At 43.5% G+C, this 23,132-nt stretch overlaps 1 protein-coding gene across 1 annotated transcript; it reads left to right on the plus strand.

Annotated features, from left to right (window-relative positions):
- The first annotated feature begins 563 nt into the window (after positions 1-563).
- On the plus strand, positions 564-22,650 carry Arl6ip5 (ADP ribosylation factor like GTPase 6 interacting protein 5). Its single transcript, XM_036180879.1, has 3 exons — positions 564-804; positions 17,972-18,189; positions 21,728-22,650. Exons 1-3 carry the CDS (start codon positions 629-631, stop codon positions 21,898-21,900), a joined length of 567 nt encoding a protein of 188 aa, XP_036036772.1. The 5' UTR covers positions 564-628; the 3' UTR covers positions 21,901-22,650.
- Positions 22,651-23,132: the final 482 nt, after the last annotated feature.

Raw genomic sequence — 23,132 nt, forward strand, 5'->3', positions numbered from 1 at the left:
CAGTTCAGTAATTTTGCCACAAGACAGCAGAAATGGAGAGCAAAGAAAAAAGCGAAGCCATAATCAGCCGTTCATTTCAATCAAACCCTTGCTCACCTTTTTCCAGTCTGATTTCACACGAAGTGACTCATGAGAATTGCATGCATATATGGGGAGCTTTAGCAATATTGGACTTCGGGTAGCACTGAGGTCGTCTTCCATTCCATTCCATTTAGATTGACATCTGAACAGCTGCCTTTTTACTGCCCCCAAGGCAGAGAATCCACAGTCCTACTTTTAACACTCACAAAACGTGTCTTAAAAGCGATGGTTTATATTCAAACTGCCAGAGAGAGAACTGACACCACTTTTAGGCAGGGGATATCCTCTGGCTACTTTCTGTCAGTACTCTGTTCTACATTTTTGTTCCTTCGCTCAGTAGAAGAAGGCCCCTGCTTTCTTTCACTAACCACTTCCAGCCAATCACGGGGCAGGCAAACACACCCGCCCGAACCCGATTTCCTGGGCTTTCCGCGGTGCTCTAACCGCAGAGCCAATCCAAAGGAGCCGGCTGTCATCTTTCACCCAGCTGGGTTGCCGCCGCCGCCGCCTCCAGATTCCGGAGGCGAAGCACGCGAAGCCGAGGAACATGGACGTGAACCTCGCCCCGCTCCGTGCCTGGGACGATTTCTTCCCGGGCTCCGATCGCTTCGCCCGGCCGGACTTCAGGGACATTTCCAAATGGAACAACCGTGTAGTGAGCAATCTGCTCTATTACCAGACCAATTACCTAGTGGTGGCTGCCATGATGATTTCGGTCGTGGGGTAAGTGCAGTCTCCCGACCCCCGGAGCACCTGTCCGCGGTCGGGACGCAAGGACTCCGGGGACAAGGCCATGAGATGCAAGACTGGGTCCACGCAGAGCGCCTGCCCCGCGGTCTCGGGAAGTGGCCAGCCCAGTGGAAACTTGTTCTCAGGGCGAGGCCGCATCTCTCTGGGTCCCCGTTCTCTTTCTCTTTCTGCTCCGGTGGCTGAGACTTGACAAGGACCCTGGGAGGGAGAAGCTATGGGGAGTGCTGAGAACTTGGGGCAATAGAAGTTACCCGCTTCCCCGTCCCCCATGCTGAGGTCAGGTGCCTGTCAGATGTTTGTAGCACTCTGGGTGTTTCAAAAATAAGAAAAATGTAGTGTTGTAACCTTGTCCTGGGGCTGCCTAGAGAAGCCTGGAGTGACAGGGTGTGGACCCAGGGCGGTGTTTAAGTGACTTCTCTGCCTAATTTCCGCCACACTGTACAAGAGAGCTGAGCTTGGGCTCAAGAGGGTGCGCGTCTCCTGGTGGCGCATCTTCCCGTGTGAGGTGACTCTGGGAACGAGGCCCCTGACATATTTTTTTTCCCCAGAAGTTGCCAGACATGGTCACTTTAGCTTTGCTCTTTAACTTGGGGTCTTATCCATAAATGAAAGCCTTTTCAATGCTTGATAGTTAAGAAATGCCGTGTGTTAATAAGGTTCATGCGGACACACACACGTACACGTACACATTTCTGCACCTGTTTCCTTAGAAGCTGCCTTATCCTTTAAAAATTATTATCTCACCTTTTACAAAATAGGTGGTTATATTTACCATCTTGTGTATTAGCTCTTACCTGAATTTAAAGGAAAGGCTTTTCCTTGAACTCGCTTGCGGTGTAAAAAAAAAAAGAAAGAAAGAAAAAAAAGAAAAAGAAAAAGAAAAAATATTCCTTGTCTAAGGCTTCTTTTTCAGCACAAACTCAAAGAGAAAGAAAGCTGCCAAGAAAACGAAAAGGAGAGATTCATACTTGGAGGGGTTAGGAAGGAGTGAGTGAGAAAGCTGCCTTAAATTGGCCTGAGGTTAGCTGGCTTTGTTTACTGAGCTACCTCTGGGCACCAGAGCCCATGCCAAGTTCCGAGCACACCAAGATGAATCAGACTTGAATTCTGGCCCAGGGACACATGGTATTTGCTGAGCCTCAAAAGGAGCAAACTCTCACAGCACCGGAGACTGGCAGAATTTCCTATTCCGGGCGTGGTTCACAGTGGGCGCCAGTGCCCAAATGCAAGTTCCATGTGGGATCCTTGCTGTGTGTGACTGAGGAACTGCCAACTCTAGAGATGGCCTCGTGTGCAGAGGACACCGGCCCTGGTAGACTCTGACTAAACTGGCAGCTGAGGAACCGTTATTCAGAGTAAGAAGGCCTAGGCAGTTGTACCTAAACCTGCCCCAAACTCTGCTTCTTCCTGGAGAAAAACTGCATGAAAAAGTATCTTTAAAATAAAATAGCTAATAATGGGTCTACATATCTTTTCTTCCTCTTTTGTGGTTATGTAGTTATGGGGGAATTTTCTTATCTTAAATAGAAAGAAATATTTGACAAACCAATCAAATGTACAAGGAAAAAAAAATCCTCCTCCCCCAAAAGCAGTATGTGCCCAGACTCTAGCACAAGCCCTGGCCATCTTGTGGCCTTCATAGAATCCATTTTTCACAGTCAGCTCTTTAACTAAATATGGCTCTTTCCTTGTTGTCTCAAGCCACTAAACCAGGCAGTCTGGGAGTCTTAACCCTTCTCATTCCCATTACACAAAGAAGTCTCAATTGTTAGTGGCATCTTTGAAGGAGAAAGAGAAAAGTACCTGTAATTGTTGTTACAAATTTGCAAAGAGCCAGGCAAGGCACGGTGGCTCATAACTAGCACTCAGTTGTCTGAGGCAGGAGGATTGCCATGAGTTCCAGGCCAGCCACTGCTAGAGTAGGAGACTCTGCAACAGTTGTTTCAAAAACATGAGTGTGTGCAAAATATAAAATTTTCTTTATACCCTAGCATAAATTTGGTCATGTAACTTTTAGTTTTTTCTATGCATCTCTAAATACCTTATAGCTTTCCCCACAAATTCTTATTTTCTTTCTTTATAATTAATAATAAACATTTATTGAGGGCTCTGTGATAAGTACTGTGTGCTAAGTGTTTTCCTGCATTGTGTCATATAGCTCCATAACTAAACTATTATTTTCATTATTTAACCAGATGCTCAGAGGAGTTGAATGACATGCTTAGAACCACAGACCTGGGATTGTCCCCTTCACTACTGTGGCATCTTCCTAGGAGTCAGGAGGTTTAGAATTATCGTGCCTGAAAGGCAGACGAAATCCAATACCTTTGGGATCAGGGAGCGTGGCTGATTCTGGAGCATTCCCCATTCTAAGTAGAACTGTTCTCTTTGGTGCTGCAGTGGATGGGTGGGTCTAGACACTGCTGGAAGCTGCTTATCAGGACACTCTGCAATGAATGATAGTTTCTCATGATGAAATGTGCAAATAAGACACATTACCTGGGGTGAAGACTGTTCAGTGATTCCATTCCTGTGGCCGGGAGGCCCCTTGGGGACAATGGGTGGCTATTGAGGTCCTCTAGTGTTTCAAGTTTGCTTGGCTGAGGACAGACAGGGCTGGTTTTTTCCCAGATTCCAGCATGAGGGGAGGGGAGATTGGATGATGTGGTGTAGTTCCAGAAAGCACTAAGAAGCACTAGCCCAAGATGGAGAATAAGAGAACTAAGACAGAGACCCAGGAGTTCTGGACCGGGTCCTGACCAGGAAGGGCTTGGCCGTCAGAAGTTAGGTCTTCTGCGAGGCATGGAGGTGCATGGTTTTGTTTTGTTTTTTTATCCCAGTAGTAGGGAGGATGAGGCAGGAGGATAGTGAGTTTGAGGCCAGCCTGAGTTAAATAGTGAGTTTGGTGCTGGATAACAAGACTTTCTCTTCAAAAGAAGAGGAGAGGAGGCAGTTTGGTTTTCGTTTTAAAACCATGGTCTTACTCAGTACATGACTTCCATGCAGTAGGTACACTGTGCATCCCAGATCCTGTGAGCTTGTGGCTGCTGCTGCTGCTGCTGCTGCTGCTCCTCCCCTTCCTCCTCCTCTTCCTCCTCCTCTTCTCCCCTTTCCTCTTCCTCCTTTTCTTCCTCTCTTCTTTTCCTCTCCTCTCGCCTTTCTCCACCCTCCTTTTCCTGCTTTCTACTTCTCATCCTCATCCTACCCTCTGTTTGTTTTTTTTTTAAACATGGTTTCACTGTGTGCTTCTTGGTTGGCTGGCTTGGAACTCAAGCTCCTCCTGCTCTGGAGTCCCAGGTGCCAGGATCATAGGCATGTATCGTTTAGCCTTGTAGCCCTTGCCCCAGACAGTTTTAACTTTTGTTGGTCTCTTGGAGTAGCAGTATAAGTTAGTAGTTATAAGCCAGATTAAGTGTGTTAGAATCCCAGCAGCCAGCCACTAGCTGTATGACCACACTGCCTCATCTTCACCATCTGTACAATGATGGTAAGAATAGCTCGCAGGCCTGCTGTGAGGACTAACCAGTATCATACAGGTGCTGCTTTCAGAGCAGAGCCAGCCTCCTCAGTTTGCTACCAGAAACGTTACTTCTTTCTTATCACTGTTAGTGTTACCAACTAGACAGCTTAGAAACACAGCCTCTTTAGACCCATGACTTCCACTGCCAAAGTCCAGCCCTGGTCTGTTTTCCCACTTTCTGCAAGACTCAGTTTTGGTGTCACCTCATGAGAGAAACCCTGTCCCAGTGTCCCTCATTGCCAGTGTTAATTGGATCCCACATCTGTCCTCACAGTTTTCCTGTTACCTGAAAGTCTTCTGTGTATCCATGTCCACATGAAAAGAAAGATTAAAGACCAGAAACTGGCCTTCCATCCGTGACAGGAGCCATCAATGCATCAAGATATTATGTTTATATCACACACATCAACTAGAGTTGTCTTAGCCAATGTTCTATTGCGGTGAAGAGGTACCATGTCCAAGGCAATGATTATAAAAGAAAGCATTTAATTGGGGGCTGGCTTATCGTTTCAGAGGTTTAGTCCATGAACATTATGGTGGGGGCCATGGAGGCAGACATGGTGCTGGAACAGTAGCAGAGAGCTGCATCCAGACCCACAAGCTAATAGATAGAAGTGGAAAGGGAACAGCAGACAGAGAGACAGAGACTGGGCCTAGCGTGGGCTTTGACACCTCAAAGTCCATCCCTCCCTCCACACTGACATACTTCCTTCAACAAGATCACACCTCCTAATCCTTCTAACCCTTCCAAAGATTTCCACTCCCTGGTAACTAAGCATTCAACTATATGAGCCTATAGGGGCCTCTCTCATTCAAACCACCATAGAAGTCTTTCCATGTTTTTTGTCCAAAGTAAAAAATACAGGCAACAGTTAATTGCACTTGAAACCTTAGTTCCATGCCTGTGATACACTCTAGCTGTGGGTGAGGATTTCTGAGTGCTTGATGGAGTGCCTGCAGGTACGAACTAGAAAAATCTATTCAAAATACTGAGCCAAGGAGCACTAGCAACCTGCATCTGGTAGCTTATCACCAATGAAGACCCTCTGGACCTTTTCCAACCTCTGAGCTCTGTATTTCAATAAGGGTCTCAGAGCATTCATCCTCACATTAAAATTTGGTCTAGTCTGACTCAAAAGAAACACTGACAGAACTTGAAAATTAATATACCACATGCCAGTGTCACTTTCAGAAATTCTAATTGTATTTTTTTTCCTAGATTCAGGAATCTGTTGATTTCCCCCCCTGACTCCCCAAATGATTGTGATACGTGTACCCCAAATCTGAGTAAGAGCTAGTAATCCTGCTGAGTGACCATACGTTTGAAAGCATGAAGGCTTGAGGTCATGCAGCTAATTGGAACCCAAACTGCTAGTAGTAGCCGGGTTGATTACTAGCAGGTGAAATAGCTTTTCAATCAAACCGCATGGTAAATTTGCTAAAGTTCCTGCTTAGTCGGATTTAACTGAATGTTTGAAAATTACATTTTCACTGCTGTGCTAACTTACCGTTTTCATTCCTGACACCAGAACTCATGTTTTCTATTTTCCGGTGTGGCCTCAGAGTCATCAACCACACACAGTATTTGCAACTTGTAAATACTTCCCCTTGCCTGCAAGGCACATGCACACATCCCCCCACCCCCCACCTTATCCAGAGTGGTGTCAGGGCTAGGTGAATGAGCCTAGGTTTTCTTGGCAGGAGTCACTCTGTGTCCTGATAGTTTGGCCTGTGGAAGTGTTAAAAGAGGGTGGGATCAACAGCTGCTACTTTATGCTGCTGGCTTGCCAGGTAAGAAGTTTCTCGGAAGGCTAGTAATTATAGACTTGAAAAAAGAGGTATTAGGCTAATTCTTTTCAAAAGAAGTATGACTCTGTACAGGCCCAAAGCATATGGCTGTCAGCATCTGGTATTAAGAATGCTCACACTGTTTGTGCTTTTAAAATGCTATAAGGAGAAAGAACTGGTTGCCAGTTGGTGAGGGAAAAAAGAGCTAAGAAAGTCCCGGGTGCTCTGCATGGGGATATATTTAAACATTTGTGGGAAGAAGAGTTGACATCTGGGTCCTCCCCCTGCTGGCCTCTAAATAGCCCTGGAGGTGCATTTTTTAAGTTCTTGATCTCTTGTAACTACTGTCCTTTCCCCTGGCTTTGTTGAGGCAAACCTGATCATCTTAGGGTTTTTGTTTTTTGTTTTTTGTTTTGTTTGGTTTGGTTTTTTGTTCTGTTTTGTTTTGCTTTTGTTTTTATTGTGAAAGGTAGACTGTAAGACAAAAGATTGTTGGAATTTTTTTCAGACTGTCTGTTGCCATTTATCAGTGAACCCTTCACAAGCCCATCCCTGTACACTGGCCCTGTTTGTAAATTTATGCTGGCAGGTGTATTGCTTATGGATTTGTTTCTGTTTTTCTGTTTTTTTTTTTAAACTATTTTTTAGACTACTAGTGTAACTAATGCTAAGAATAATATGAATTGGAAACTGCTAGCAATTCTTTTCATAGTTATTTGCAAATGGAATAAATTGCAGTCTGTTTACAATTTAAGATTAGAGTCTGGGGCTAGAGAGATGGCTCATCAGTTAAGAGCACTGATTGCTCTTCCAGAGGACCCAGGTTCAATTCCCAGCACCCACATGGCAGCTCACAACTGTCTGTAACCCCAAAATCTGACCCCCTCACACAGACATACATGGAGGCAAAACACAAATGTACATAAAATAAGTATAAATAAATTATTTTTAAAAATGATTAGTCAGAGTCAGCAGTTTTATGGTGGGATTCTTGTGTTCCTTCATTCATTCACTCCACAGAGTGGGAGGCAATCACCAGCCTTTCAGGTACTGCTGGGAGGAAGTGGAGAATAAGACATTATGACTCCTTTGTCGAGCTGGAGGTCTAGAGGGGTAGTCAGACAATGCCGAATAGGTCAGAATTAATTTTTATACAAGGCAACCAAGGCTACAGAAATACACAACTACATTTGGACAGTGGTGGTACACACCTTTAATCCCAGCACTTGGAAGGCAGAGACAGGTGGATCCCTGAATTTGAAGCCAACCTGGTCTTCAAAGCAAGTTCCAGGCCAGAGAAACCAAAAAAAGAAGAAGGAGAAGGACAGGAAGAAATACTCAACTCTATGGGCACACGTCTTTCCTAACTGACTTACATGGTCTTTCCTAAACAATTCCACTCAGAAAACTCTCCAGTGTTAGCAACAGGGGAAACACTGTTATGTGGATAGGGAATAGGATTATTACATTCTCAAAATATTCACTCACAATTCACATCACTTCTCCATTGAACAAATATTAAGTGGGTGCCTAGCGGCAGCCCTGAGGATATACAGCAAGACATACAACATCCACACCTGCCCGATCTTCCCAGACTCCGCCTGCCCCACAGTGCTTCTTTAAGTACACTTCATCCGGGAAAGACAGTGCAGGTGGATAGAGTTTTTCTGTGTGCAGACCTTTAAGAGAACTGTCAACATTCAGATGTTTAATCTAAAGATCCTGGGTTGGGGATTTAGCTCAGTGGTAGAGCGCTTGGCCCTAGGTTCTATCCTCAGTTCAAAAAAAAAAAAAAAAAAAGATCCTTCATCTGAACTGAGGATGTAGCCCAGTGGGAGAGCAAGCTTTGCATGTACAAGGTCATGGGTTCAATCCCTTGCAGGCAAAATTACCTCTCATTTAAATATCCTTAGCATCATGTAAGTCACTTCTACCTCCTGGCTTCTCTCTGTCACCATCACATGCTTTTTATTAGAAGAATTAATTTTCCACCCTGTCTCTGTCAACTAGTTGGTGTTTCAGTTTCTTTTTACTAGGGAGAGATTTATAGTTTCTAGGTAAAGTGAAATAATGTGTGTAGTCTGGATTCCTGGCCCCCCTCTTTGAGTTGTGAATCAATTTAGGGCTGCAGAACTCTGGACAATGTTGGGATTGTATCATTTAATATTATATTGTATTATATTATTTTCCTTTTGGACAGGTGAGTTATATCCTTTATCATTCATCGTTGAAGGCTTACCCTGGATGTCACCTCTGGTCATGGAATGCTTTTACAGCTTTGGTCAGAGATCAAACCTGCAGTCTGGCTCCCATTCAGCAGCTGTTTACTGTAAATAGATAGGATTTTAGGTCCTTGCCATGAGTAGGCACATGTCTGGGCCTTCCCTTCCATAAGCATTCACTGGCAGGCAGAAAGGCCATTTAATGTAGAAAACAGCATTTTGGTTGCTCCTTCTGCTAACCAACTGGATTAGTAACCCACCGATTCAGTGTATAGGTTAGAGGTTAATGTGAGATAAATAAGACACCCTTATGGGAAGAGAACTTAGTGTCATCCATCTTATTAGCATGTGTCAATTCCAACTTCTCTCCCTTGCCACGTGACAATAGTTCAATAATTCTCAAGTTTTCCTTGCCTAAAATTACACCACTAAAATCATTCAGGAGGACCCATTTGTCAACAAGCAAGGGTCTTCTGTTACTTCCAAAAAGTTCCTGGGAAGGATCATGAGCCAAGGTAGTGATGAGTATGTGAGCATTATTATGCCACGCTCTCTAATGCTGTAGGTGATGAAAGCTCTCCATCGTAAAAAAGTTTCAAAGGACTCACTACGGTCTAATTCCAGTTCTGCCACCATTTGACATGCCGACACTTCGGGGAGGATTAGAGTTAAGGTTTCTAACTCATGTCCAACTAATTGTCTGTGCAAAGTAAACTTAGCAGTCCTGGGTGTGGGGAATGGCCCAGTGCTTGCTGTGGGAACATGAGGCTCTCAGTTTGGACCCATAACAACCACATTAAAACAACACATTAAAACACGAGAACCCCTGGAGCTCACTGGCTGGCCAGTCTCGTCGAGCTGCCGGTCACTGCGATATCTTGTCTAAAAAAATTAAGATAGAAGCTGGTTGTTGGTGGTGCACACTTTTAATCCTAGCACTTGGGAGGCAGAGGCAGATGGATCTCTGTGAGTTCAAGGCCAGCCTGGTCTACAAGGCAAGCTCCAGACCATCCAGGGTGCACAGAGAGAACCCCTGTCTCGAAACACGTACCCTTGAAAAAAAAAGATAGAGAGCAATGGAGAAAGACACATGATGTCAACCTTTCACCTCCATGTATACATACATGTGCACACAAATATACATACACATAAATAATAAATACGTTCATACATAAGCAAATAGTTTAGTAAATGCCAAACAAAACACAAGAGGTTAACAAAATATGCCTTGCTAGGAATACATTGAGATGCCAATTTTATGAACTACCAGGGGAGAATTCTCAGTTCGATGGTGCAATGTATGCAGGATACAGTGACTTCTGTGGGCCTTGCTAATTCAGCCAGTTAGGGAAGTCCCAAGGTTATGTTACTTTGACCTTCTGTGACAAAATAGACAGACTCCTATGCCACCTAAACTTTCCTTTGTCTCATCTAAACTTTCTGAAGTCTCCTTTACCCTGGTGCTCCTTGGGTCCAGGAGATGATGGTTATATATACTGGAGGTTAATTTGTGTCTAAAGCCCATAGTTACACTTTACAGTGAGATAGAGTTCTTGCATGCTGGCAGGATTGCTCGGTGATAATGGCACTTGCAGACAAGCCTAATAGTCTAAGTGTTGGATATCTGGATGGGAGGAGAGAACTGACTCCTGAACATTGCCTCCTGCCCTCCATACCTGCACCATGGTGAATGTATACACTAAATAAATAAATGTAATTTTTAAAATTTAAAAAAAATAAAATAAAGTTCTTGCCAGGACAGAAGCCATATTGGGAAACCAAAAACAAAACAACAACAAAAAAAAAAACAGAACAAAACAAAAAACACCGAACACTAGAGTTAGAGTGATCACAGGAAGCAGAAAGGACCCTCAAAGGATAGGTCAGCAGTATGTTAATCTCTCTCCTTTGTCCCTGCTGTCCTTCAGCCTGTGCTGGTCACACAGCCGGCAGAGGTACCTTGCAGAAAGCCTACAGCTTTTCTTCCTTGTCCATTCACCTTCTCATGTAGGAGCATGAATTTTTTCCCAGTGATACTTTTCTCACTTGTCCCTTTAACAAGCTCTGTGAAGAAACGAAAGCTGGGACTATTTCCCTGTCCTGGCTAGTATACAACAGGAATAATAGTGGCTTGTCTATATTAATCTCATGCTCCTTAGCTGATGGCCACAGAAATACGCTGAAGTTAATGAAATGGTATGAAAAAGCACCGATCTGTTACTTTCTTTCTTTGGACACATTTATCAAGTATGCCGTGCTAGGTGCTGGGGCCAAAACTGTGACATCTCTGTTCCTTATGGAACTCTCTATGTGCTCAGCACTCACCCATATAAATGTGAAGCCACCACTGTGGCAAGAGGCATATGGTGCTATGTGCTGTTCGGGAGAAGCTGAGAAAAGGCTGCTGAACTGAGCCTTAGAGAAGGCTGGAGTGAATCAAGCAGAGAGAACAACTCCTGCATGGGCCTGTGACTCCCCAGCAAGCAGGGTGAGCTCGAGCAACCACCAGAATCTGGGCATAAGTGCAGAATCGGGACAGGGTATCAGGAAGCTGGTAGGGAGGGCTACTGCATACCAGGTGCCCCTTAGTACAAGCAGCCTAAGCTAAACACTGAGGTTGGTGAGCAGAGCATGGATCTCACCCTGTATGAAGCCAAGCTCCCAGTCCCAGGTACCCACTCCTGGTACAACTCTGTTCAGTAGTATGGGCTACAGAGGCAGGCAGGCCTTGCAGAATGGGTAAAGGGTGCTGGCTTTATAAGGGCCATGAGAAGAAAGTGGATGGGTATGTCTATAATTGCCACAAGCCCCTGGCTGTGGAAAGACCACAGGAAAACCTCATCTTCTCAGAGAAGTGCCCTGTGAGTACACAGCCCCTCTGCTCCCCTTCCCTGTGAGCCAGACACCTCTGGAAACCACTCTTCAAAAACAGCATCCAAGTTAGAAGTCAGCGTGAGTCTGTGTCTGCTTAGGAAACACTTCTCTGCCCTCTGGGTTCTGCTTGGTGTGACAGAATCTACCGAGGTCCTAGCGACGCTGCTCTGAATCCTCTGCTTTCCTTAATTGCACTGGTAGCGCTGCCGTTGGTGGCCTTGGACACATTTACTGACTGCCTAGATTCCTTAGCTCACTGTCTTGTGAATTGAGGGGGTTTTCAAGATCCCCCTAGCCCTAGAACACTGTGATTAGATAGGGTGTTCCCTCCTGCCAGCAGTTTATGCTGACTCTGCAGATCCAGTCAGCAGCCTCACAGTGGCAAGTCTGAGGCATATTTCACCACAAAGCCACCGTCCTTCAGCCCTCTCTCTCTCCCTTCCCCTTCCACATACACACACTGGGCAAGTGCTGAACCACTGAGCTACCCCTCAGCCTCTGCCAACTTCTCTCAGAGAGAGAAATAACTCTGTGGAGGGATTCCTTAGTAGTTGACTTCAAATGGAAGAACAGAGCAGCTGGGATTGGAAGGGTTAAGTCCTTGAGTGCATTAAGATGCTTAACCACACAGGATGGTTATATTGTGGACCCCACCCCCACCATCCTTCCTCCCTCAAATCCTGTGACTGTGCTTTTTCACTTCTTTGGACCTCAGTTTTGTCTTATATTGCGTAATGGGGTTGTATTGATTCAGAAATTCACAGTGGCATTCTGAATGTTTTCTACAACCCTCACTGCAGTAGAGGGTTTGTTATTTAGTAGAGTTGGGTAGTTTATATAAATATGTTTATCTCAAAATCGAAAGCATGTTTCATATGTTTAACTTGCATAATTAGGTTGTGTTCTACAAAGAGCAGGATCTCAAACGTTTAGTCTCCCCTCCTTCACCCCTCCATCGCCTTCCAGTGCTTTCTCCCTCTTTTTCTCCCTGCTTCTTCTTATTCGTGGTAACCGGCGACAAACCTGCACCCAGCAGAGCCTCCTAAGAGATGTCATGTTTATGGAAACCACTCTGCAAAACGCTCCTGGATTTTATCTTGACTGGTGTGACTTAACAGCCCAACGGCTGGCATCAAAGACAACTACTGCTTTCCAGATTCTTATGCTCATCAGGAAATGCAGTTAGTTAGTCTGGTGTCTGGTGTCTGTGTGTGTGTGTGTGTGTGTGTGTGTGTGTGTGTGTGTGTGTGTTTCACGTGTGCCTGTGTGTCATTTTGTTGCAAGGATAAGTGGCTACCAGGGCATCTTCACGGCACACACTTTGTTTATTTTCAGAATGGAATTGCATGTCCTCAGAACATGGAAGGAAATCATTTCTCCTCACAGTGACTTTGTTCTTTTTCTCCGTCACTTTGGAGCTGGACTGCTTTCTAATTATAGTTTGCGGCTGGGCATGTTGCAAGCTGAAACCAGTTCTATAGGAGTGCTTGCTTCTTTTCTCCTGAGCTTGAGCTACAGGAACAGGTGAAGAGCAAATGTGGAACAGCTTGAATCGGCCCTGGGTTTTCCATTCTTCTTCATCCCAGGCTTTATTTAGACATTTGGTTTAGAGATCTGCTTTACTTGTCAAAAGTAAAAATAGAAAAACTTTATGGGAATTTCATTGTATGCCACATAAATTATTATCTTATTGAGCATTCTAGAAAGATCTTTGGTACTTTGCTGCAGACTGACCAGCTCCCCTTTGCAATTTAGTTTGCAAGAGTTTTCTTAAGTTTCAGCCTTTCCCCATGATTCACCTTGTTTTTGAGACAAGGTCTCTCACTGAGACCTGGGCCTTGCCAAATAGGTGAAGGTCATTGAGTCCTGGGATCTGCCTGTGTCTACTTCCCCAGTTCTGGGATTACAAGTGCACAGCTCCACACATGGCTTTTTTGTGTGGGTGCTGGGGTTCAAGCTCATTTCCTCATGCTCGTGTAGTAAGCATGCTGTTTCCTGGCCCTCCCTTCTAGCTCTTTCTGTTGATTTTGTTCTTTGCTTTATAGCTCAGAAACATTTGAGTGGGTCCTAGATGAAAAGAATGGCTTCACGAGGGTCTGTGTTTCTTATTTTAAAATGTCAGCAACTTCAGTTTTTCAAGTAGCATCAGGTCATTGAGAAATATAGAAACAAATGCTAGGCTTGGTGGCCCATGCTGGAATCCCAGCATTTGGAAGGCTGAGGCTGGAGGACTGCCATGAATTCAAGGCCAGCTAGGCTATGTAGCAAGGCCATTTTATACACACTCACACACACACACACACACACACACACACACACACACACACACACGAAGAAAGGAAAATGAGCGGATGAGAGTAAGAGAGAGAGAGAGAAACAACCCATGATGCCCCTATCCACCATGAGTCTTTTGCCTTAATTTCTCACAGACTTTCTGTCTCTTCTGGTACTAGGAATGAGATTTTGTTCATCTGTGAAAGTTCCTAGGTCTCTGATACAAGACAGTCTAAGGCTTGTTCAAGGAGATATGTTTTCTGCAATACCTGATTCTGCCTTTCTTCCAGCCTGTAAAACTTATGTCTTTCCCACATTAGGTATTGGGGCATGGTGTCATGTGCTCTTAATCCCATCTCTTGGGAGGTAGAGGCAGGAGCACTGGGAACTTAATGTCTTCCTCAGCTACACATTGAGCTCCAGTTAACCTACGCTATATGAGACCCTGTCTCCAACAACAACAAAATCAAACAAAACAAAAATCAAACAAATATCAAATCTGATGTTGTATCAGGAGACAATTACCCAGATGAAAATATAAACTAAAATGATAATAAATTACAGAGGCTGAGTCACTCTGGGTGACTTGGAACTGGAAGGGAGAACAGGCAAGGCAGAACAGCCTGTTGAGAGCTTGGAGGAGGTCAGATGGTACAAACTGGCACATAGAGTACAGACAGCAGGAAGCCAAGGTTGAGGTAAAGAAGAAAAAAAAAAAACCCTCAAGGTGGTGTATGAACTCAAGTCCCAGTAATGCTGTTAGATACTAAGAGAGTACCAAGCCTGGGCAGTGCACTGAGAAGCAGCTGATTTCATATTTTTGTATTTTCTTTTTCGTGTGTAATTATTTTGTTTTTGATTAGGAAATAATACACAAATGATAAGCCAGATCTGGTAGTACAAATCTGTAATCCCAGCTACTAGGGAGGCTAAGACAGGAAGATAGAGCTCAAGGTTAGCCTGGTGAGATGCTAAGACTCCTCCACTACCCAAAAGAAAAGAGAGAAAAAAAAAAGACAAGATAAAACAAAGCCAATAGTGTGAGGATATAGCTTAATGGTAGAACATTTGCCTGCCATGCATAAGGCCCTGGTGTCAATCCCCAGTAGCACACACACATATGTGGCAAGATCTGGGATTATAGCTCAGTTGGTGGAATCCTTGCTTAGCATTCACAAAGCCCTGGGTTTGATCCTCAGCACCACACAAACTGGGCACAGTGGCCTACACCCGTGTTCCAGGACCTAGGAGGTAATTCAGGAGGATCAGGAGTTTAGGTCATCTTCACCTACACTCTGGTGGGATATGTGAGAGCCACCGTAGTGAGAGAGTGGAAAAGAAGAAAGGAGAAAGGGAGGGGAAAAGGAAATGTAAATTATAGACAGTCCTGTTTTATGGTTATGTCACATACATGAATGATAAATCTGTCTAACAGAGGGAATGTGTTATCGTTGCTTTTACCTACTCAATATATTGTTAATATCTTGTGCTACTAAATTATAAGCAAGTGCAGTCCTATACACTTCAGCCTTTTAAACATAGTATATATATATATATATATATATATATATATATATATATATATATATATATACTATATCCCAGTCTAGTAAATCTAGTAAATAACATAGGCTATTTCTAACAGTTTCTCATATAAATACCACCAGCATGATTTATCTCAGTCTTGGTGTATTCTCCAGCTCGAAGGGTCTCAGTGTCTTCAAGGATTTTGAGTGACCTGGCTAGTAGGGATGGCACTGGTGGGGATCGACCCTCTGAAGACAAAAGAAGGAAGGAACACAGCTCCTTAGACACACGGTGTTACACCCACAGAGGCCTTGGCAGCAGAGAGAGCACAACTACACGCAGCCATCCCGAGGGGCAGGCAGTCAGGCCAGGTTTTAATGTCACGGTGTCCTGGGGTAATTGAAGTTAGAGCTTACTGTGGTTAGCAGCAGCCCGGCCTTGAGGCAGTTATGACCTTGCCCTGAGTCAGAAGGGGCTCAGCATGACCATTATCCTAAGTTGGCACCCATATGTTGTAGCTGGGGCTTGTTATGTTTCACCTTTTCTGAGAAGGTGACAGTCCTGCTTGGAAGCAACAGAGGTGAAAGTAGCCGTGTTCTGAAAGGAGACTGGCCCAGAACAGCAGAGGGCCCAGAAGAGCATTCACAAGTGTTATAGGCTGAGTTTAAACTATGCTACACTACTCTGACCATTGTTTAATTCTCTTCTGGATCACTCTCCCACTGCCTCTCTTGTTTGTTTTAAAGACAGGATCTCACTACGTAGTCCTGGCTGTCCTGGAACTCACACTGTAGACCAGGCTGTCCTCGAATTCACAGAGATCCACTTGCCTCTGCCTCCTGAGTGCTGAGATTAAAGGTGTGCAGCACCACATCCAGCAATTCTTTGCTTTTTTTTCGTGAATGACTTCAGCTTTTTTTCAAAGCAGTTTCATATTAATTCCAACACCCTGGCAGCAAGGATAAGAAATTTTCACTTTCTACTCAAAATAGTTTGTCTTTCAGGGGGCAGCATCAGAGCTAACTATAAAGGGATTTTCAGTTGGAAACGGTGGTGCACATCTGTAATCACAGTACTTGGAGGCTGAGGAAGGAGGATCATGGGTTTGAGGCCAGCCTGGGTGTCATAGTTACTTTTCTATAACTGTGATAAAACACCATGATGAAGGCAGCTTATAAAAGAAAGTATTGAGCCGGGCAGTGGTGGCGCACACCTTTTAATCCCAGCACTCAGGAGGCAGAGCCAGGTGGATCTCGGTGAGTTCAAGGCCAGCCTGGTCTACAGAGTGAGCTCCAGGACAGGAACCAAAACTACACAGAGAAACCCTGTCTTGAAAAACCAAAAACCAAAAAAAAAAATAAAAACAAACAAAAAAAATCAACAAACAAACAAAACAGAAAAGAAAAAAAAGAAATTATTGAATCGGGCTTACGGTTTCAGAGGGATAGAGTTGAGGGGGGGGGGGGCACGGGCAAAGCAAAGGCATGGCCGGAGGAACAGCTATGAGCTCAGGCTTGGTTTGGCAAACAGGAAGCCGAGGGGGCATGCTAGGAACAGCTTGAGTCTTTCAAAATCTTGAAGCCTACCCCCTACTGACACACCTCCTCTGACAAGGCCATTCTCCTGAATCCTTCCCAATCAGTTCCAGCAATTAGGAACCAAGTATTCAAACACATAATAAGCCTGTGGGGACCATTCTCATCCAAACCACAACATCAGGCTGTATAATGAGAATCTGCCTCTTAAAAAAGGGTGGGAAGGTAGAAGACTACAGCGTTGGGTCCTTTTCATTTACAAAATACTTCTGGGAAATTACTCTTCTTCGTAGTGTTTTCTGCATTATCCAGACTCAGTGATGGCTGTCGCATGATGAAGACCTTTGTCTCGTGGACCAGTGAATTTAGAGGTTATATATACATTTGGAATTCTGAGTTGGCAAGCTGTGTCGAGGATACCGTGATTTGGATCATTTATTAGAAAAACAAAGACTAGTGATAACTTGCTTTAGGCGTCGAGTCAAGGAGGCAGTAGTGGATAGGGAAGACTGGTGCTCCATAGAAAGCTTTTGTTCAGCCTCAAGGAGAAGGCATTCCAGCTGCTGGGTTGCACACTGAAAGGTGGGTCCAGTGAGATTAGATTCTCTTATTCCAGGAGAAGCAAGTTACCCTGTGCTTTGTGCACTGTTTTGCTGTTGTTGTTGTTTGTTTTGTGTTGTGTTTTTTTCAAATAAACACTGTACAGTCCCAACAGAAATGTGACTGTAGACAGGGTCTTGCTGGTGGAGGCCACTGTATAACCACTACTCTACATTCATCTATCATTCCTATTAAGGCTGAAATACTTAGTCCTAAAAAAACAAATACAACTGGCGTGTGGTAGTGCCCAGGATGTATGAAAGCTAAACACAGCACATCTATGAAAGGTGTGGTCTTCAAATTGTGGGGCTCTAGTAAGATACACTAGCAAGTCTGGTGGGCATCCAGCTGCATGTGGTCATCTTAATGTCTTAGTTCCACCATTTTCTTTGTTGTTGTTGTTGTTATTGTTATTATTATTATTGATCATTTCTTCTTCCCTTTCTCTTTTTCACCTTCTGTTTTGGTTTTGGGTTTTTGTGTAGCTATTTTGTTGTTTGTTTGTTTTGAGACAGTCTTGCTATGTGGCTGAAGCTAGCCTTGAACTCATGATCTTCCTGACTCAGCCTCCTAAGTGCTAGGATTGTGTGGGCCAACATGACTGGCTATATGTGTCACCATTTTCTAACCACTAAGACCGTCTCTCTATTTAGAATTAGTCAGTCCTGTCTACTCCATAGGTTAAGGGCTTTAAGGTTCCGGTGTTGACGAAGTACTTAGTAAGTACTCAATGGGTTTTGCTCCTCCTCTTCCCTTCTCTCCACATGCTGAGCCAGTGTTTCTTTGTCCTCACATCCCAGGTTTCTGAGCCCCTTCAACATGATCCTTGGAGGAATCATTGTGGTGCTGGTATTCACAGGGTTCGTGTGGGCAGCGCACAATAAAGACATCCTCCGCCGAATGAAGAAGCAGTACCCCACAGCCTTCGTGATGGTGGTCATGTTGGCCAGCTACTTCCTCATATCCATGTTTGGGGGTGTCATGGTCTTTGTGTTCGGCATCACTTTTCCTTTGTTGTGTAAGTAAACCTGTTTTCTTTTTCTCACTTCATTCAAATAAATGTAGGCATAGTTGGCCAATGGGCATTGCATAACCTCTTGGTATATCTAGTACAGTATCAGAATCCTCTAAAACATCACATGAAAGCTGAGTAGTTGCTTATATCTACAAATACATGTGGGCACTTGCAATGTGTCAGGTGCTCTTACAGAGAGATACCAATAAACAAAACACTTACAAATCCCAATCATGTAGCAAGAACTGGTATAGCCTGCATGGTATCTGCATGGTGGCTCACAACTATCCATAACTCCAGTTGCAGGGGATCTGATACCTTCTTCTGACCTCTGCAGGCACCAGGCATGCATATAGTATGCATACATCCCTACATATAGGTAAAACACTCATACACAGAAATATATTTGTATGAAATATATATATGAAAAAAACTAGACTACAGTATAAACATTAAATACTATGATTCTGGTGAACTGTATATTTTCTAAATAGCTTATTTTCAAAGACCTCAAATGATATGAAATGAAATAAATATCTCAGCAGCACAAATCTGGCTGAAATGCTAGTGTAGTTGGTGGCAAGAAAATGTCCCTTTATATTTGAAAATGTTTCACCTATGCATTTATTCTAGTAAATAAAATCATTTGCTTATTTGAGATCTTGTCAGCTCAGATTATTTACAAATGAATCCTATATTTCTTTACACACCCTTGTAGTCGGTTTTTTGTTTGTTTGTTTTTTACTCTTTGGGGGCCCACCACCCAGCTTCCAAATAAAACACACAGAGGCTTATTATTACTTATAAATGTCTGGCCTTAGTTTGGCTTGTATCCAGCCAGCTTTTCTAACTTACATTATCCTGTTTCTCTTTAACTATGTTTTATTTCTGGGCTTTTTACCTTTCTTTATTTTATAATCTTTTTTTCCTTCTTACTCCATGGCTGGGTGGGTGGGTGGGTGGGTGGCTGGGTAGCATCCTCGTTTCCTTCTTTAAATTTCTCCTCCTACTTATTCTCTCTGCATGCCAGCCCCACCTATTTCTCTCTCCTGCCTAGCCACTGGCTGTTCAGCTCTTTATTAGACCAATCAGGTGTTTTAGGCAGGTAAAGTAACACAGCTTTACAGAGTTAAGCAAATGCAACATCAAGGAATGCAACACATCTTTGCATCATTAAACAAATATTCCACAGCATAAACAAATGTAACACATCTTAAACTAATATTCCACAACACATACTGTTTCAACCAGTAAATTCAAACTTTGGAGAAATTTCCCCAGATTTTCCTTGTTATACTGGAAGCTAGTGTTGGAATGATTCCACTTAAACATACTGCTTGATAACTGTAGTCCTCTTTCTGCCTACGAGCCTGAGACAGCCAGAGTAATGAAATACATCACAGAGTCAGAAGCCTCAGTTTCTCTTTCCAGATTCAGAGTGTGATTAGTCATCCTAATTAAGCTGCATTCACTCATCTCTAAGACATGGAAATTAATGTCAGTTATTCTCAAACTCAGACACATGACGATCATCTGTCTAGATACTTTTTACAAATATGCTTTTCTGAGAGCCTGCTTCTGTGGGTCGTTTGTATCTCTGAAGGTCAGAGTAGGCTAGAACTCTAGTCTTCCTCTGAATTGTGCATAGTGTAGTGTGGGAATTTGTCTATAGTAGGTTCTTTTTATTTCTGTATTTATTATGTAGTGCATGTGTGTATGCACATGCATACTTGTGTTTCCCTATGTGTAAGGGTGAGCATGCAGGCCCAGAGTGATGTCAGGAGTCTTCCTCCATTGCTCTCCACTTTATTTGAGGTAGGGTCTCTTGATGAAACAATTGACTACTTCTTTCTAGCTAGTTTGTCCTGAGGATCCTCTGTTTCTGCCTTCTGAGGGCTGGGATTGCAGACTGACTGCTGTGCCTACCTGGCTTTTATATTGATGCTAGAGACTCAAACTCCAGTCCTCACACATTGTCCATTGAGTCATTTTCATGGTCTTTTTTTTTTTTTTAATTTTTAAAAATTGCACCTGTCTATCTGTCTATCTATCTATCTATCTATCTATCTATCTATCTATCTATATCTGTTAATCATCTATCATCTGTTAATCATCTATCATCTATTAATCATCTATCATCTGTCTGTCTATCATCTTTCTCAAGAAACTGTGGTGGTAAGAGGACAGCTCCTAGGGATCAAACTCAGGTCACCAGGCTTGGAGGCAGGCACCTTTACCCCCTGAGCCATCTCATCAACTCATCTAACAGGCTCTTTGGGTGCTTTGTATGTACATGGAAAAATGATTATTACAGATCACATAGAACGTCTTAAAATACAAATTCTCTAGCCCATTCCGTTAAGGTCCTGGGACAAGAGGTCCACGAGAAGGGACCATGGAATCTGTTTCATAGTAAACAATGTCAGGACATTCTTGATGATACTTTAGAAAACATGCCTCTTTGGTGGTACCTTAAAAGTGGAGTTTACCTGCATTCTGGCATTCAGGGAACAAAGTACAGATAAACCCAGAATGCAAAAAATGTCCTTTCTGGGAAACTTGGGGGTAAGTGGACTCATGTTCAGGTTGGAATCATGTCTGTAAACCATTATGTTGAATGTCATGTTGTCTAAGTAACATTTGCAAGATGGGGATTTCAATGGGGGAAGAAATAATGTGGCTGCCAGATCAGGGCTCTTCCAAGGAACTACTGTGTTTTCCCACACACAAAACAATGTGTGTGGCTTGACAGGTAGCTTTATATGAAGTCTATGCAACCATCTGAAAGCCTGGATCAGCAAGGTGAGCAGACCTGAAAGCTAAAAAAGACAGTTTACTATATGTGTGAGGAGTGAGAAGGAGTACTATGTTGATGTGAAAAGGGGAATTCTTGGGCTGGAGAAATGGCTCAGTGCTCAAGAGTACAGAGGACCCAAGTCTGGTTCTCCACATCCTTATAGTAGAAGGAGCTGTCCTTTTCCCACCACAGTTACTTGAGCAAGATAGATAGATAGATAGATAGATAGATAGATAGATTATAAATAGCTATGCAATTTTTAAATTAATTTAATTTTTTAAAAATTTAAAAAAAAAATAGGGCCAGAAAAATGATTCAGTTGACAACGTGTGAGACCTGGGTAGCTCACAACCACCTATAACTCCAGCTCCATGGGGACCTGATGGCTTTGGTCTCTGCAGGCACCTGTAGTCATTCACATAAACCCATAGACACAGACATACGTACACATAATTAAAAAAACAACAGTAGCCGGGTGGTGGTGGCACATGCCTTTAATCCTAGCACTCTGGAGGCAGAGCCAGGCGGATCACTGTGAGTTTGAGGCCAGCCTGGGCTACCAAGTGAGTTCCAGGAAAGGCACAAAGCTACACAGAGAAACCCTGTCTCGAAAAACCAAAACCAAAACCAAAACAACAACAAAAAAAACAGTAGGTTTTTTTGTTTTTACTTTTTTTTTTTTTTTACATAATTAAAAACAAAAAGAACGTAAAGGAACTCTTGCTTTGATGCTGTTTCTTTTAGTGATGTTCATCCATGCATCCCTGAGACTTCGAAACCTCAAGAACAAGCTGGAAAATAAAATGGAGGGAATAGGTTTGAAGAAGACACCGATGGGCATCGTCCTGGATGCCCTGGAACAGCAGGAAGAGAGCATCGGCAAACTGGCAGACTACATCAGCAAAGCCAGGGAGTAAACACTCCAGCCTGCTGGTAGGGCCGTAGAGGAATCCAGCTGCACTTCCCCTTTCTGAACGACCCACTTTCTGTCTGTGGTTTTGAAACAGAAGGTGCACGTTTTACCACCCAACTATCTATGGCATCATGCATGCACAGGCCCACCTGTTAAGATCTCCACCATGACCCAAGGAAGGCCTCAGAAATTGCAGAAATATAGAGCCACTTTCCTGTTATGTCTGAAGTTTCCAGGGTGTTTTTGAAAGAGAATGCCAGGTTGGACAGCAATGGTACTATTCTTTTGTAGGGGAACAGTCACTGTAGAATCTGAAGGCAATGCTGAGTGAGTGAAAAGCAAGTTAAAGTAGAGGGTGCCGTGTGTCTGTCTGTTTCTGACCCTGTCTGACATCCCCCTCAAAAGTCCCTATGACTATGATGTATTGGGTATGTTAGTTAGTAGTGTTTCTTAGTTGTTTTGACATCAGAGATGACCTCTGACCCTCCGGCACCCGTTTGGTGTGCAGTGGAAACTGGATCAGCTAGTTGTTTATATTTTGTTTACAGATATGAAGGTAGCTGTTTAAGACAGTGTTTTGTTAAATTTTTGTAAAATTTTTAAAAAGGGTAGTAATATGCTTTCACCGAAAGGTATTTCTTGCAAACTAAGTGTCATCCTCCTGGGGTGGGGGTGGAGGGGTAGTTACAGCTCTGTAACTTCTGTTGTTCTTGACTTGTTAAAAATAAATAAATAAAACCAAACTTGAGTTGTTTATATGGCACATTTTTGTTACTACAATGAATAAAAGGTGTCCAAGATAATGTTTCCATTATTTAGGTTTTTTTGTTGTGGGTGGTTTTTTTTTTTGGGGGGGGGGGTAGTTTCCAGACAGAGTTCCTCTGGATAACCTTGACTGGCCTGGAACTCACTCTATATACCAGGTTGGCTTTGAACTCACTGAGATCTGCCTCCTGAGTGCTAAGATTAAGGGTGTGCACCACCATCACTCAGCTTTTGTTTAGATTTTTTACAGATTTTTTATTATTTTCATTTGTGTATGTGTGTGTGTGAGAGAGAGAGAGAATGCCACGTGCATGCAGTGCCCACAGAGGCTGGAAGAGGGCATCAGACCCCCGGAGCTGGAGATACAGGTGTTTGTGAGCTGCTTGACATGGGTTCTGGGAACTGACTGAGGCCCTCTGAAGGAGCAGGAAGTGCTCTCAGCCTCCAAGCCACCTCTCCTGCCCCAGAGTC

This window comes from Onychomys torridus, chromosome 3, assembly GCF_903995425.1.
Source record: "Onychomys torridus chromosome 3, mOncTor1.1, whole genome shotgun sequence".
NCBI classification, from domain to species: Eukaryota; Metazoa; Chordata; class Mammalia; order Rodentia; family Cricetidae; genus Onychomys; species Onychomys torridus.

Excerpts from the sequence above, each read along its gene's own strand:
- Arl6ip5 (XM_036180879.1), top strand. The coding sequence starts at position 629 with ATGGACGTGAACCTCGCCCCGCTCCGTGCCTGGGACGATTTCTTCCCG. Across the intron at positions 805-17,971 it reads ATGATGATTTCGGTCGTGGG|GTTTCTGAGCCCCTTCAACA; the intron begins GTAAGTGCAGTC and ends CTCACATCCCAG. Across the intron at positions 18,190-21,727 it reads CATCACTTTTCCTTTGTTGT|TGATGTTCATCCATGCATCC; the intron begins GTAAGTAAACCT and ends TGTTTCTTTTAG.